Below are 17,026 nucleotides of genomic sequence, written 5' to 3' on the forward strand. Positions count from 1 at the left end.
TTCATAGACTTCCAAAAGATTTAAATAAAAGGTAAATGTAAAACATCACTGTTTAAAATCTACTTGGTTGTTGACTGTCCTGCATCGACATGCTTCAGTATGATAATGCTCTAACATGGATTGCTGAGATACACAGCACTTTGCTCCTTCTTCCTCACAGTGATCATTCTTCAACAGACCTGCTATTAACATGCTACATGTTATCACCATGTATTCAGAAGAACAACCAAACACAATAAAGATGACTCTCTTGCATCATTAAATAGGACTTAACACTGGGTAAGAGACTCTGGGGCTGCAGTCCTACCTGTAATAATGGCAACGGTGTCCTTTTCCCAGGAGACCACACTGACATACTCCTGCACGGCTGAAGGAATGAGGCACTTGAAGACAGCCACGTTGCCCCGCATGGACCGTTGATCGGCCACACGAACCGTGTATGGCTCCCTGAACACTGTGTGCCAACAAAATAAAGAGCAGTTTTAGCAATCTTGAAGCCACACACACACACACACACTTAGGACCAAGAATTAAAGTTTAATTTCAGAATCATTGTTTACACAATTAGCTGTATGATTAGGATGCAGGCTGTTTGAGGTTTAGGTGTTCGGTAAAGATTACAAGAAAAATGTGATATTAAAAATCTTACATGATCTCTTCACTTGGTAAACATTGTTCCTGCAGCTCTCACAAGCAGTAGTCTGTGTAAATGTCCAACATTTATCAAACACCTCACAAGCAGAACAAGATCAATGTGAAAGAGAGGAGATTTAAAAAAAAAAATCACTGTTTACAAGAAAGGAAATTTGCTATGAGTAAAAGGAAACTGGGGAACAGAAGTGGATTAGAGGTGGTGCCAAATTTTGTTTTCATTTCTGACTTTCAATTTGTTGTCTTTTCCTCATCAACCTCCATTTACCTGGGGGTTGTGATTGCTCCCTTGTTTCTTTGTGGGAGGCAGTGCAAGGGCGTTTTCATTCTAAAAATTCCCTGTACAGAGTTCTTTTTTCAACATCTCATAGCAAACTAAGTGGTTCTGGATTCGTTTTGGCAGAGGTGCTGTTTCCTTTTAATCTCTAAAAATCCCAGAATGTGTCAGAAGATCCAGACTGATCAGATTACTCACACTCATAACTGCACACAGTATATTTCCTATAGTTTCACTGTAGTTGCTGAAGAATTAAGAGCATGTACCAGATAATATGTTTTGAGACAAATAATAAGCTGGTACTTTAAGGGGTTAGAGAAGCAGGAACAAGTTCTAAGAATTGGCACAACCCCCAACCCAAACCTGGACATAATTAACGCCTTGCCTGCAGGCAGGGATTCTTGGTCATTAATAATAGTTTGTGCCAGGCGACACTGTCCCCCACAGAGACTCAAACCAGTTTTCTTGTGATCATCAAGGCTGGAATATAAGGCTTTATACTCTATCCATATATAAGCGTGCACAAATTGTAGCTCTAAATAATTTGTATGTATCTTAGATTTGTTTCGGCCACTGGTAACTAAACAGCTTTTTACTGATGCAAAAGGGATTTGAATCAATAGAACCAATCAATAGAGGTCCCTTGCTCTCTGGCCTCTGTATTCTCATATTATTTATTAACTTCTTGATTGACTGCTTGTCTTGGAATACACACGTCGTCAGATTTCCAAAGATAAGCATTGCAGTGACTAATGTGTTATCTAATTATGTAGATTCTATAGTTTCATTACCTCTGAGAACTTGTACTGTGTCATTTTTTTCATCTGTAAAAGTGTAGTTACGTATAGTTTATCGGCCTAACAGGCGTGAATCAAATCATTCAATCTGCTCCATCATTAGAATGTTACTGATGTTTGACTCGCTCATGCGTTGCTTAGAAACAGACTAAAACCCAGTTTGGTGCACCTTCTGCCTTCATGGGCACTGGGAGAACAGCGGTATCACTGTCCTTTAAATAATTGAGAGAAAACAAATACCATGTTTATGTATTCATGTGATTTACAAAAAGAAGACAGGAGAAAGAAGAATTCATGTTAAATAAACAAGGTGTGTGAAACAACAGGCACATTACAATTTTTCTCAATTGCTTATGCCCCTTTGAGTAATTAGTTCAATTAGCTTTTAAATGATTTTTGTTCTAATTAATATCTCAAATCTTCAAGAATAATACAATAAAATGCTGAAACATCTTTTTTTTTTTTTATTTCTATAACTCTTGTCAGAGTACAGGCTGTGGATATAAAAAAAACGTCTACACACCGTGTAAAATGACATGTTTCTGATGTAAGGATCACATAATTTTGATCTTTTCCACTCTTTATGAGAGGCAAACAAAAAAAGTTCAAGTGTAAAACTTGAACACACATTTTACGTGAGAAAAGGGGAAAAACCTAACAGTGCCCAGGTTACACAAGTGTGTAGACTCTTTTATAATGGAGCATGTGACTGTGCATCTGACTGCTGAAGCCCTGGTCCACAAAGAGCTTACAGAGCTGCACAGGATCTCATTGTTGAAATGTTTTGTTCAGAGAAGACAAAAAGATTCTTCATATGTCTGGGCCCTGGGAAGATGTGGCTATATGGAAGCAGGTAGCATATATGGGCAAGCAGACAAAAAAGCAAAAAAACAAACAAACAAATAAATAAACAAACAAATACATTTAAAGCCCACCTACAATTTGCAAAATATACAATATTTGGGCACAATTCTAGACGATATATTGGACACAAAAACAACACAACTTATCACATCACTTATCTGCTTTTACTTTTTTCGAAGTCGTGTAAGCATTTCATTGCACATCATACTGTGTATTGTTATATATGTGGCAAATAAAATAAGAATTTGAATTTGACATTAAAAAACACTGTTTCCAAGGTGAAGCATGGTGTTGGCAATGTTATGCCATATGGCTGCTTCTCTTAAGTTGAGATTAGGGCTCTAGTCAAGAGGGAATCAAGGATAGACAGCTAAATATGAAGAAATATTGAATTGTCAAGCATGACAATGACCCAAAGCATAAATCCAAGTCAACAAAGAAACAGCTACAAAAGAAGGAAATTAATGTTTTGGAATAGTCCAGTCAGTAAATTAAAGAAGGCTGTGTCCAGGAGCTGGAATGGAATAAATGGAATAAAATTGCCAAATTAGGATTATGAAGCTGGTAAACTCTAAGATGACTTTGACAAGGGGCAAATTGTGACGTCTAGTTGACTGAGTCAGAGCTTCTCCAGAACAGCAGGTGTTGTGGGGTGTTCCCATCATGCAGTGGTTAGAACCTTCCAAAAGTGGTCCAGGGAAGGACAACCAGTGAACCAGCGACAGAGTCATGGAGCTCAAGGCTCACTGATGTGAGGAGATGCTCTGACCCAGGAGTCAAGTTATGTATTTGTTGTTTGGTCTGCTTGGAGGATAAGTAATTAATAACAGCTGATACTGCAGTGTTTTTAATATTAGATTTCCACACATTACTTTACTACAGATAAAGATTTATCAGTCAAGCAAGTGACATATGACATCAAATGTTTTATTATTATTATTATTATTATTATTATTATTATTATTATTAATGTAGTTATATTACTCCTAATATGTCAGGTAGCTTAACAATGTCTAGGCTGAAATATTTAAAGCTTCTGTTCAATCACAGAGACCCTTGGAGAGGAAAAGATGTCCAAAATAGAAAGAAAAAACCGGGTTGCTTCTTGGTACGTGAGCCATATTAGGTTATGTAACGTAATTTTTTATGAAAAAATGTGATTGTGAGAAACAGAGAAAGAGAGAGAAGGAGCCCACATTTATAGCCCACATATATTAGTATATTTATATATACACATATGTTAAGCTCTCCACACAGGTGTCCCGACACATGATCAGCATGTAGAGAAGTGGGTGAGAAAACAAAGGAGGAGAGAATGAGGGAGTATGAAAGACAGCCAGAGAGTGTGAGAGATGGAGGGATGAGAGGGAGGGGGATGGTGCCACACCATGAGCTGTCAACTGTCATCATTCTCCAGTGCCACCTGAGACACTGGGCGCCACACCCTGCCCCTCCCCTCTCTAGTACCCATGGCAACAATCAAGTGATGGAGCTGATTGGCTGTTTGCTCTAGACTCGTGCATTCTCTTAGTGTGGACTGCCGGCTCTAGGATGTTTCGGTGTGTTTCAGCACTTAATTATTTGTGTGTGTATGTGTTTTTTTTTGTTTGTTTTTTTTAGAACAAACTGACCATCTTCCCTGTGGTTAATAGGTAATTGATTCTGTCTTTCATGACCAAATGATGGGATATTGTGAAAATACAGAAAGAGTTCTTTTTTTGACAAATACATTACACATAATCTGTAGTAGGTACACTCTTTTAAAGCATAGAAACTCTGAGCACTGAGGACAGATGGAGGCTGGGAGACAGGAGGGACAATGGCACAGTATTAGCACAAGCTGGCACAAGTGTGTGTGTGTTCATGTGTGTGTGTGTGTGTGTGTGTGTGTGTGTGTGTGTGTTTGTGGACATCCCTTGCTGTCACTGGGCGGTCAAAACTCCCACTCACAAGAAGTGACCTTGGCACGGAATAGAAGATATACTCAGCCAACTGTCTGTGGCACTGCGTGGTCGTCTGCTCGCTTTTTAAAGGAGCCAGGTCAACAGGCGGCCACTGGGATACCCATGTGGAACTTACATTCTTATGTAGGTTAGCAATATGGCCTTTGCTGTTACTGCAGATGTTCAGTGTAAACTCATGATCTATATCTAACATCTAATGCCCCATCCTTTGCATTTTTCATTGCTACAATATTACCCATAATGTATTAATGCCCAACTTCAACTTACACTGCTGATGTAAATATGTAAACTTCATACTGCCAAGTTTTATATTGAACCTTAACATTAAAATAGGTGAAATGATTAAATGACTTTCTGACATTGACACTGTTACTGTAATGTAAGAACATTAAATCAAACAGGTTATGGATATATGAATGGAGGGATGTATATATAGACAGAAAAAAACTTAAAGACAGATGGAAGGTAAGATTTCTCACCTGCTTTGACACGGATGCTGGGGCTGCGAATCTTGCCAGCCTGGTTCTCTGCAGTGCAGAAGTAGTCATTGTCATGGATGAAGCTGTTGAAGGCAGATGGAGAGAAGGGGTAGAGCTGCAGCGTGCCGTTGGCATGGACATGGCGGATGTGGGGCACGTCGTAGATGTCGTCGCCAGTAGCCAGGTACCAGCGGAGGACTGCATGGGGGGCGCCACCTGCTGGGCAGGGCAGGGACACCCCCACTGAGCTGGAGAAGGTCACTCTCTGCAGGGAGGCGTTCACAAAGTACAGCCGTGTCGAGACCACATCCTCACTGTTCACTGATGGAAGGCCAGAAAAGAGAAAATCAGTTACTTCTTCTCATACAGCTTTTATTAGATTCTGGACTTGAGAATGAAAAAGCGACTACTGTTTCGACCAGGAAATGATTGTTTTATTAAATAACTAAACACAATTTAAAACATCACTCTACAAATCTGGGAAGAATAGGACTATCATGTCAGTTCTTCTTAGGAAGACAATTATTATACATTTAATATACTTTTTAAAAAAAGATAGCGCTACTAAACAAGCTTAAATGTATCACCTGTGAGCGCCCTTGATTGGAGCCTGATTATATATTGTCAATGAGAGAATAATGACACCATTCTGGGGATAAGAATGGTATCAAATACAGGCCTTGTCTTACTGAAACATGACACTGGTTGAGTTACTAGGAAACCCTCAGCATGGTAGACTTAAATTAGCAACCCAAAGTCCATTGGTCTATGTCATCTTTTACTGATACCCATCTATGCCACATCACCAACTTCTTTTATTCTTTCATCTATTTTATCTGTTAGAAATTCTGACCCATTGCTACTCATTGACTTTAAAATGCCCTTCACTTTGGTCAGACAAGCAAGTATGTACTACAGCTCCATAATAAGAGTTATGTAACTTAACACTGCTTCTATTTCTTTAATAATATAAGCTGGATAATATAAGCCTTATATTATTGTTTGGTTTAAGTATTTAAACAGTTATAAGTAAAGTAACTACTCCAGTATAAAGTTACTCTGAGGTGTACACAGTTGTACAGAACAAGAACTACGAGTCCAAACCGTGTTCCAGCATGACAATGTCCCTGTGCACAAAGCAGCACCATAAAGTCATGGTGTGTGAAGGTTGGAGTGAAGAACTCGAGTGTCCTGACTCTGACACAACACCACTGAAAACCGACTGAACCCCAGACCTCCTCACTCTTACAACATCAGCTGAATGATCCCCACAGCCACAATCCAACATCTAGTGGAAAACCTTCCACAAGAGTGGAGATCATTAGAACAGCAGAGTGAATCTGGAATGAAATGTTCAACAAAAATGTGTTTGTGCAAGTATGATTTCATTAAAAATTATAATAATAATGCATACATAGATAAATACACATATTCATGCACTTATATAATCAACCAATCATGTGGCAGCAGCACAAGGCATAAAATCATGCTGATGCAGGTCAAGAGCTTCAGTTTATGTTCACATTATTAACAAGATGTTTCCAGCCACAGAACTCAATGTTTTCTGTTTATCGCACCATTCAGTGTCTTGTGATTGTCGTGTGAGAATCCCAGCAGGAGATCAGCAGCTTCTGAAATACTCGAATCAGCCCATTTGACACCAAAAATCACAAGGTTAAAGTCACAGAGATCAGACCTTTTTCTTGATTTTGGTGTTTGATGTGAACAGTAACTGAAGCTCCTGATCTGCATAATTTTATACATTGTGCTGCTGCCACATGATTTTCTGATTAGATAACTGCATGAATGAGCAGTTGTGCCTAATAAAGTGGACAGTGAATGTACATACAAACATACATACCCTTTTTACAAAAAAAACCCTCAAAATACTAAAAAATAAACATAAAAATACCAGGAAGATCTCAAAACCAAGCAGCTCTTTAGATGTCCAGCCTTAGCCCAAATTACAGTATAAATATCTCACTGGTAAGACAAGCATTAAAGAATCAGTAATCTGATGAAAGCTGTTCTGAACGCTTCATTTTGATAGGAGGATAAATAGGTCATGGCATCTCTACTGAAATATGTACTTTCCACACAACCAAGCAGTTAGCATAGATGTAAGTCTTTGAAAAAAAAAAAATAGGAAAAATGCAGTGATGTTCATGTCAACACGGCAATCGATGTGGCTCTGAAACACTCTGAAACGTCAGCATCTGAGTCTGTTAGTACTTTTATTTTCCAGAGGATCAGTTGTCTTTTTTGTGCTGATAGAATTTATTAGCTCAGATCAAAGTGAATTTGCAAGAAAGTGAATTTTCATTTAATTGCACTAAGTGAATGTCCCCCACTATATTTATGTCAACAATGCCTGGATAATTTCCATTCTTGTGATTCACTTTGTGTTCAGATCTATACTGGTATAATGTTATCATGCAATTAAAGTCAATACAGATAAGCAAACCCTTCACTGGCTATCAATACAGACACACAGATACTGATAAATTTAATACAACATTACTGAATATACAAAAAGCAGCAAGCTTTCAAAATATTTTAAAAATATGCATGTATGCAACAGTATGGATAAAACATGAAAAAGTCTCAACAGAATTGAAAGGCTGAGATTAAAGTCCTTACAGAGGTGGGGGGTTGAAAATATCTCTCTCTCTCTCTCTCTCTCTCAGTCTCTGTCTCCCATAGAACATGAAAGGATATGTTATGTGATTGGAATTTGTATGCTAGATGCAGAGTTAAAACCATATAATCTCTTTTCACATTTAACACAACGCAGAAGCTTCCCAGGATGATAATCGCAGCATGGTGGAGGGCCTTTCCTTCTCTCTGTCCCCAGACAGACGGTGGATTACAGAGGTTGATCTATGGAATGGATACAGATACAAACTAGGCCAGGCTTGGGTTCAATAGATGCCGAAGAGCAAAAATGAGCAAATGTATAGTATTGTTTCTTTTTATTGAAGTTTTACACTGAAAAAGACTCAAGGTCAAAAGACAAGGTCACTAGACTGAATTTCAGAATCTAGTGCTTTGAATAGGTTTTTGGTAGACACAAGATGGAGATAACAAAGTGACAGAGCTGGTTTATGCTTCTACTCTAGAACATGTTTAGATTACTGCATTGAAATTTAGAGAGCGGTTTATGGTTAACTATATGTGTACACCTCAAGAACGCTAACACTGCACACTCATTCACATGTAGGGTGACTGAAATAAATAAATATAACCTCCATCTATTGTCAAGTTTTTTGGGAGGTAGGAAGAAAGCAGAGAACCAGGAGGAAACCCAACATGTGAACAGACAGTAATCTGAGTTAGGATTGGACCAGGACCCTGGAAATGTAAAGCAACAACCCAACCGACTGCGCCACTGTGCCACCTGCTTATTATAAATTCTCTTTCCGTATGAAATATCTGCATTTGCTTTTTTTTTGTAGAGAAAATCTATTAGGAAACAAACTATCTCCTATCAGTGATTTAGAACCCAGAATGTTGTGATCCACAGAGGGATCGCTTCACTTATTCTGCAGTGAAATGTAAGACTTTCATTTTGTTTCTCATTTTTAGCATCCAAATGGACACATTCATGCACAAGTATGATGCCAGACTGTTATGCAATCACTGGTGCCCAACACCCTCACGTATTTACAAATATACAAATGTAGAAGAAATGAAGCTTCAGAGACCATGAAAGATATTCTGTGGCTTACATTAATGTTATCCTACTCTGTCCTCAAACAGCTGTCCATGTGCTGAAAAGTAAGTGAGATTTAGATGATGTAGTATAGTCTTTTATATAAACTGCATCAAATTCAACAGCAGCTCAATGAGAGGCTCAACATGCTTCAGTACCACAGACAGCTCCAGTCCCTGCACATACTAATACTCAACATAACACACATACAAGCCATTTTTTCTCAGATTTACAAGGAGCCACATCCATTTCTCTGTACATTGCTAATTATGTCAACTATGAGTTGAGAAATAAGCTTGCATAAAAAGTCCAAAGTACACATTTAATGCAACTGTATATTTTCATGTTAATGAAATATGAAAATATATATATATCTTATATATGTATATGTATATATCCAGTTGGTGTTGGACAAGAAAGCAGGTCAGGTCAGGTTTGTTCACCCCCTGGCCTCCTCCACCCATTACAGATTATACTTTACCACATTATCCCCTATAATAAAGATTGAAATATCTGTAATCTCACCGTGGGGGTATGGGTAAGGGTCTGCTCACAGCGGAGAGTAAACCTGTTCACTGATTTTTGTATTTTGGTATCAGTGTTTGTTGATAGAGATGTTGTTATAGATTTGTAAAGCTTGACTTTATAGTTAGGTTTGAATGAAAGGTCTGTGCTTTCAATGGACTCTCATAGTGTAGTATTAGATGCTTGACACACACACACACACACCAGCATTTGGGTTCATACTATACTTAATAGATTATAAAACACATTGAATTCATTTTGACAATTTTTTAAATTCAAATTTAATTAAATCTGTAAATTTAAATGCATTTGTCACATACACAACCGCACACAGTCTGACGTAGTGATGAGTTTACTTATTATAAAACCAGTTTTAATACGATGATGAACTGAGCAAGAAAATGTTGATCAAGAAGAAATGAAAAAGTCAGCACTCAGTGTGCTATTGATTTTAGAAAGCTCTGAATCACCTAAATGGTAAAGTTATGTAAGTGTATAACATTTAGTCAAGGTGTAAATAAAACAAGTCCTTTTACCATCATTATGTAGACAGTGGTAAATAACCTAAAACAAGCACATATTGCCTTTGTATATTAAAGAAAGACAGATCTCACAGCTTCCCTGCCATTGAAAAGCTCTGCCATTGCTCCCTTAACATTATAAAGTTGTGACAAAATAATAAGGTTCAAAATACTACCACTCACACTTTGGGGTTATATAATCCTCCAGTGATTTATATAATCCTATACTTTGTATGTTTTGACATTGATTTGACAATTATTTTATGCTTCTAGTCTCTTAAAAGCAGATACAGCATAGCTGTGTGTGAGCATACAGTGAGGGCTTGAGCCTCATTTAGTTTCTAGGTGGGAGAGAATAAAAGGGGAAGTGAATATCCCAGACTGCACTCCTTTTGTTACAGTTGACTGTCATCCATGGACTAACGTAGCCTTGCAGCTCCCCGCCATTTTGCCTGCCATATGCACAAATGCCAAACGAGGAGAGAGGCAGGGGAAGCCAAGCCCCTTCGTTAATGATGTCTGTTTTCTTCCTTCCTTTCTCACCCTCATAGTAACAATAAAAATGAATGCAGAATACTCTGCTTCTCTCCCAAAATAAAAAAAGGCTTAAGAAATATTTTCACTCTTACTATTACATTCTTTCTTCACATTTTCTTTCTTTCTTTCGTTCTTTCTTTCTCTTTTTAATGTAGAGCTCTGTTTTTCCCTCAGCTTCTGCCTATTTATTCTATTTTTGCCCAGATGTAGTCATTTGGCAAAAGATGTGGTGTTTCTTTTAGTCGTATTACTCTGTGGTGGCCATTTTGAATCCCTTGTGCTTTTGACAAATCCTTCATTTCCTTCAACTTTTTTCACAAAATTGGCTTCAAAACACCGTTTTCAAATAATGTTTAAGTGAAAAAATTCAAAGAGTCATTGCATGCAAGTACATTTATGTTTTTTTAACATTTTAATTTATATATCTGAAATCATATGTTGCCTTGGCACAATATTTTACTCTTATGGAATCCAAGGATGCCATTTTGTGTATGTCTTTTTCCTGTACTCTACACAGTGCTATGTACTAGTGTTAAGAATTACGACACATCGGTGTGTAGTGTTGAGGTTTGTCATTTGTTTGTGGGGTTTGTGGTTTGTGCCATTTTGCAGGTCAAAGTGTTGCACACGTCAAGTCAAACAAAGATTCGGTGCTTTACATCCTACAGCCATCCTAGAAAATAAGTGTGTAAGCCTCCTGTTTGGCCCGAGACCTGAGGCACAAAGGCAAACTCATGGTCTGGCCACCAGCTGACTGTCCATTTTATATTATACTTTTATACACCACTTCATATTGAATATACAGATGCACAGTGCACAGTTCTACTGACGGTGTACCACAAGGCACTGATACTTGTGGTAGAGCCACAGGAAGTTTTTTTTTTTACAGTTCTCTATACTGTGTTCAATTGTATTCCATAACTCTGCTATTCATTATTCTTCCATTTCATGAATGGACACGAGGCTATATATATATTTGTCAGATAAAACAAAATTGCACAGTTTAGCTGAACGTAACAATAAAAAATAATTTGTTTAAAATATTTGTTTAAAATTAATATATATATATATAAAATATATTGAAAGCCAATGAAACAATGAAAGCATTGGACAGTTTTTAAATAAGCTGTACTAAAATGTACTAAAATTTGTTTGTGTGTGTGTGTGTGTGTGTGTGTGAGTGTGTTGGAATTACACTTTTCAGGTGTGTTACCTAACAATACTGTTGTACCATATTAGTGTGTGTGTGTGTGTGTGTGTGTGTGTGTGTGTGTGCGTGCGTGTGTGTGTGTGTAAGGTAAAGAAACAAGGATATTACAGATGGTGAACCACTATGCATAATGCAGCTTTCTCAGTCTCTCATCTACATTTGCTTAGATATGCGTACACACACACACACACACACTTTCACACCCTGCCCCCAAAGACTTTCACCACATTACAAATTTTGCTCCTCTCGCTCATACTTGCACAGATACACTTTCACAGTCATACTAAGGAATAAAGAATACAGCACCACACCCTGCACAACATAATTAAATTAATCACTTCAAAGACAAATGGCCATGTTGACCATGCTTCATTTATAAGTTATGAGTTTCAGAGCCAATAAAAAATATTGGGGGGGGGGGTCCTTAGAGCACTTGTTAGAGAACTTGTCACTCTGGTTAACTTACACTAATCTTTTCTCACATAACTTCACATGACATCTAAGTGAACTCCTTCAGCACCAGATCACTGATCGCTGCTCATGACAATTGTGAAAGAATCCATGCTCCATTCTCAAAAGTAATTAATTATGCATGGTAGTGTGCACATATTTTAAAAAAGTCTTTTTAAATATACTATATACTTTGGAATAGTAAAAATAAGTTTATATTTTTTCTTTGTTTCTGCCAGAATATCTAAGAATCAGGACTTGAATATTACCTGGCAAGAAGGACTTCCTTCCTACCAAATTTTGGAGTCATGCAAAATATTAGCATTTTCAGCATTTGGACGTCAGTGCCGTGATTTTCTTCTAGCATGCAGATCATTTTTGGCCTATTAGAAAAGAGATGCGTGCATGTTTGAATTGGAATTCCTTTTCTACTCAGGAATTAAACAGCTGCTTCAGTTCTATGCTCAATGCTTAGTTAAACTAAACCGAATTATTAATTCCATGACAGACAGACAGACAGACTCAGGACTTTGCATATTAAAAAAAAAACACACACATCAATATTTCCCCCAATACATTTTGCATACGAGTGGATTGTGGCGGTCAGGCCCCTGCGCGTGACGCTCAGCTGGACTGAGAAGTGCCCAGAGGCGCGTGCGAGTGCGCTCCTCATAGCCAAAGGAAACACACACTTAACATTGCAATGGAAGACAGAACAGTAGGAACAGAAAACGCAAGTATCGGGGCATTGCTGCGCTATTTTTAAACGGTGGCGGTCCAACTGGTCGGGGTCATCCGCAATTACGGTTAAGTTACACATTCACACCGAGCTGCAGGATACTTTCGTGATGCACCAGAAGCAAGTTTTAACAGGTGCACGGTTATTTTTTATATATATATATATATTTTTTTTAATTACATTTCGGTTAGACGTTTGTTATATTTTCTTAATCTGTGGTTGCCAGGGAAAAAACGGTGTTTACGATGATGAAACTGGAGAATGCAAAATGCAGCGTGCAGAAACGCAGTAAACAGCAGCCACAGAAAAGACGAGGGGAAGGAAAATCCTGAACTATTGTGGTTGGGATAGTAATAATAATAATAATAATAATAATAATAATAATATACAGTGTGAAGTTTGGTTCCCTTTGGTTGCAATTTTCTTTTGACTTTGCACCAAGTGTATCGTGAAAGATGGCGTTTTCAGAGAAATAAATGGAGTCCTTATTGGCCAATGACCTGATTTACTTTTGGAGTGGGGGATGCTGGAGAGCTCGGTACTAATTGCTCAGCTGGGAAGAGCAGGGGATTTAAAGAGGAAAAAGAGTTACCAGTGTAGCATATTTCGACAAGGGGTCGAGCTGATGGATGGCAGGGTGACAGGTGAACACTGATGGATGGAAGAGATTTGCTGATGTTAAGTACATTAAACAATCAGGAAGATCAGGTTGCCCTTAATTAATTATTTATTATGCTGTGCAGTTTAATTATTTTATTGCAATTGTTGTTGTTGTTATCATTATTATTATTATTATTATTATTATTATTATTATTATGAGGTGAAATTTATTGCAGTTAGACATCTTGTCTTACATTTTAATTTTAGCAAATGCTCAGAAAATCGGATCAGATTGGATAATATCGTAGCCGCCACACAAATGTGACGACCTAGTGACAGCTGATCCTTAAAATAAATACTGAACTCACACACACACACACACACACACACACACACACACACAGCCTCTCTGAAACAGGCCCTCAGTGATAATGGAATATTGCTTTTAAAAGGTGAAACACTAAAGCATCTGTGCGCTGAGTGATTTGCTCATGATTTTTTTTGTTAAATTAAGTTTAGGAAAATTTATGTCATATTAATCATGAAATCGCTGAATTTGAATTGAATAAATTATGATCTGCAGTGTGCACTGAGATTGCTGACAGATTGGAGGCCTGTCGCATTGACATGAACACACCACAGCTTGGCAACAAGGAGGCTTCGTGCTAAAATTATCCTAATACGCGGAATATCCTGTACTGCACAGTCGCTGTATTTTATAATTATACATGAAATTATACATTGTTGATATTATTATTAGCATGATTTATTATTATTATTATTATTATTATTATTATTATTATTATTACATTTTTCACCTAGATGAAAATGGAATGAAACAATGGAAATTTCCATATGCAAGGCTGCAGCACCCCTAGGTGCGTTTATCTTCGCGTGCCGCTCGGTTTCCGTGCAGTCTGGCCCCGGTACAGCAGATCAGCGGACTGAGATTTTCTCCCGCCCTCACCGTGGGGTTCAGGTGTGCAGATTCTCACCCCGCGAGTAGCCTACACACGTTGATGTTGTTTAGGAAACATGTTATTTGGGGGAAAGAAAAAAAAAGGGAAAAAAAGACGAGCATAAAAAGGTTTTAACAAAAACCTCGCAGTTTTAAATATCAGACTAAAAAAAGCGGTAAACGACTGATTTGGTAAGACTCCTTGAAGGTGAGAAAAATAGGAGGCGCGGCCCAGTCTAAAAAAATACGCAGTCCTAATGCATATGCATGTATGATAATTAATGTGAGTTTTCTCCTCTCTCCTCTCGAACGCAACCTGGCTTAAAAGCTAAAACTGTCATATTTTCGGAACAGTTAAATGTAAAATACCAAAAAAGCACGAAAAATAAATCAGAAAAGTAAAAACTAGATTATAAAGAAATGTTTGTTTTCGTCCTCTGCATCCACGTCCCATTTCACCACACTTTACGCCCAAATGCACCCCCTCCTCCTACTTCTCCCAGTGAGAGAGAGAGAGAGAGAGAGAGAGAGAGAGAGAGAGAGAGAGAGACTGAATTTCAACAGCATTTCAACTTATGAAAAACGGTTCAAACACAATATACCAGATAAAATATTCTAAGTGTAACTTGGCTACACCACAGACTCCAAATTCCAGGTTACACTGTGTGAACTGCTGAACACGTAATCTCAACACCTGACAACATCTATATATAAAGTATCGTCATAAACAAATTGGAACTGGGGGATATATTTAAAAAAATGCAAAAAGAAAAAAAAACAACCTAATATCATCTTTTAAGCAGATTGGGAAAGAGGTGAGCAGAGGAGAGGAGAGGAAAGGGAGAGGGGGATGGGCGCTGTCAAAACCTAAAATGTTAAGAAATCTTAAAAAGCCACTCAGTCTTCCCAAAAACAGAGTAATCCTAAAGTACTGTAATCATTTCTAATGTTATAGGTGTTTGAATTCACATTGTTCCCATGTGAAAGTCATCATTATCAGCAGCACTATCTAGATAAAGAATCTGTTGGCATAGAAAATGGAGGACCACTAATTGCACCACCACTAATTGGAAATGAGGCTGCATATGCTGTTGTTTTCACAGGGAAAAATATGCATAGAAAATCATGCTCTTACTCTGAGACATACACTTTCAAAACATATCCGTTATTCAACGCAGATGAAGCACGAAAAGTCTTTAGGTAAACATTTGTACGACAGAATAGGCTTTGCAAATCGAATGCGACAAATGGAGAAATTATACCTCTTCTAACAGATAAAGTAGGGGCAGGACAAATCAAATTGACACTTCACTAACAAACTCCACATTTTCAATGCAAACACTGCACAGAAAAATAGATGTTAGCTACAACAAAACATAACCCGCTCAAAAAGCCCATAAAACACGTTCCCTTGCTTTATGTCGTGCACATTTATGACTCCACGTCCATATTCGTATCGCGCACTCAAATCGCGCCATTATGAGAAAGCGCACTGGAACATGCAAAGCATCCTCAGCCCCTGAAAACCACAGTTATACTTTATCTTCAAGAATCCAACGACAGCTAAACATTTCAACGCCAAATGTCCATTTTCACAAACTTTTTTAAGTGTTCGAGCAAATTAAAACTTCTAAACTTTCTGGAAGAAGATATACCTTTATAAACCACGTATCCTTACAGCACTTGTTACAGAATTAAACGAATCCTTGTGGCATTTTGCAGACTATAATACAAAAAGGAACAGTTTTGTTTAAGATAATAGTAATTACACTGAGCCGGATTGATCTATTGATGAACTGAAGCTGTAAACTGGCCACTCACCTTCTTTAAAAGAATACAGCAGGAGTAATGTTATCAGCCACATGCCATAAATAGCAGGTATATTTTTGAGGAATTTTGTGCAATCCCGACGTGTGCACGGTGCAGTGCTCGGCCAGGCGAGGCTCCGTGCAGGAGTGGTGGCGATGCTCCCCGGCGATCTCTCCAGCCCTAGACTCAGACTCCCTAGCGCCGAAAAGCAGGGGCGGGTTTGACCACGCCTCCTCCGTGGCAACGTCATCGATCCGCTGGAGTGGTGCGCCAAGGCGCAGCTCGGAGAGCGAAAGAGACCGAAAGAGCGCGAGGCGAGGAGGACAGCGCGTGCAGTGCCGTGGCTGGTTGTAAGCCGACCGAAAAGCTATGGGAACTTTTACGTGTTACTGATAACGACGCAAGTGTTCGGCCGCTGCTTTTTTGTGTGGGTCTTTCGGTGAGAGCGAAAGTCAGCGGGAGTTAAGGATTATCTGGACCAAGAACTTTACGCGCAGTGGACTGCCTTCATCAAATTAAACCTACCGGCATGTGCATGTTAATACGTTTGAATCTTGTTTAAAGAACAATTTTAAGCATGTTTTATGATCAGCACTGCATGTATCACTATGTAAGTGCGTGCCGTGTGTGTGCGTGTGTTTCTCACCATCACCTGGCAACACCAGCCTCCGGCTTCGCTTTCCTTTCCTTTCCTATTCTCTCTCTCTCTCTGTCTGTCTGTCTGTCTCTCTCTCTCTCTCTCTCTCTCTCTCTCTCTCACACACACACACACACACACACATTTTCAATTCAGATGACGTTATTTTACTGTTTTTACACAAAACACTGTAGGATTAACACTGTCTCTGAGTTTGCTACTCCATTCTCACTTATTTGTATTGAAACGATATTTCTAAGGTATATTAAAGAGACATAGGATACTTCCTTAACCTA

General features: G+C 38.4%; 1 protein-coding gene across 3 annotated transcripts in view; it reads right to left on the bottom strand.

Annotated features, from left to right (window-relative positions):
* Positions 1–16,343, bottom strand: part of LOC131368211 (cell adhesion molecule DSCAML1) — a 92,317-nt gene extending 75,974 nt beyond the window's left edge. For 2 of the 3 annotated variants that reach the window (XM_058414192.1, XM_058414191.1), the window contains exons 1-3: positions 16,106–16,343; positions 5,033–5,353; positions 308–454 (exon numbers count right to left, since the gene is read on the bottom strand). In XM_058414192.1, coding sequence (XP_058270175.1) covers positions 308–454; positions 5,033–5,353; positions 16,106–16,343 — 706 coding nt within the window. The remainder of the gene's footprint in view (positions 1–307; positions 455–5,032; positions 5,354–16,105) is intronic. The other variant, XM_058414193.1, reaches the window with a different exon arrangement.
* Between the last annotated feature and the right edge of the window lie 683 nt (positions 16,344–17,026).

Source organism: Hemibagrus wyckioides, linkage group LG17, assembly GCF_019097595.1.
Source record: "Hemibagrus wyckioides isolate EC202008001 linkage group LG17, SWU_Hwy_1.0, whole genome shotgun sequence".
NCBI lineage: Eukaryota > Metazoa > Chordata > Actinopteri > Siluriformes > Bagridae > Hemibagrus > Hemibagrus wyckioides.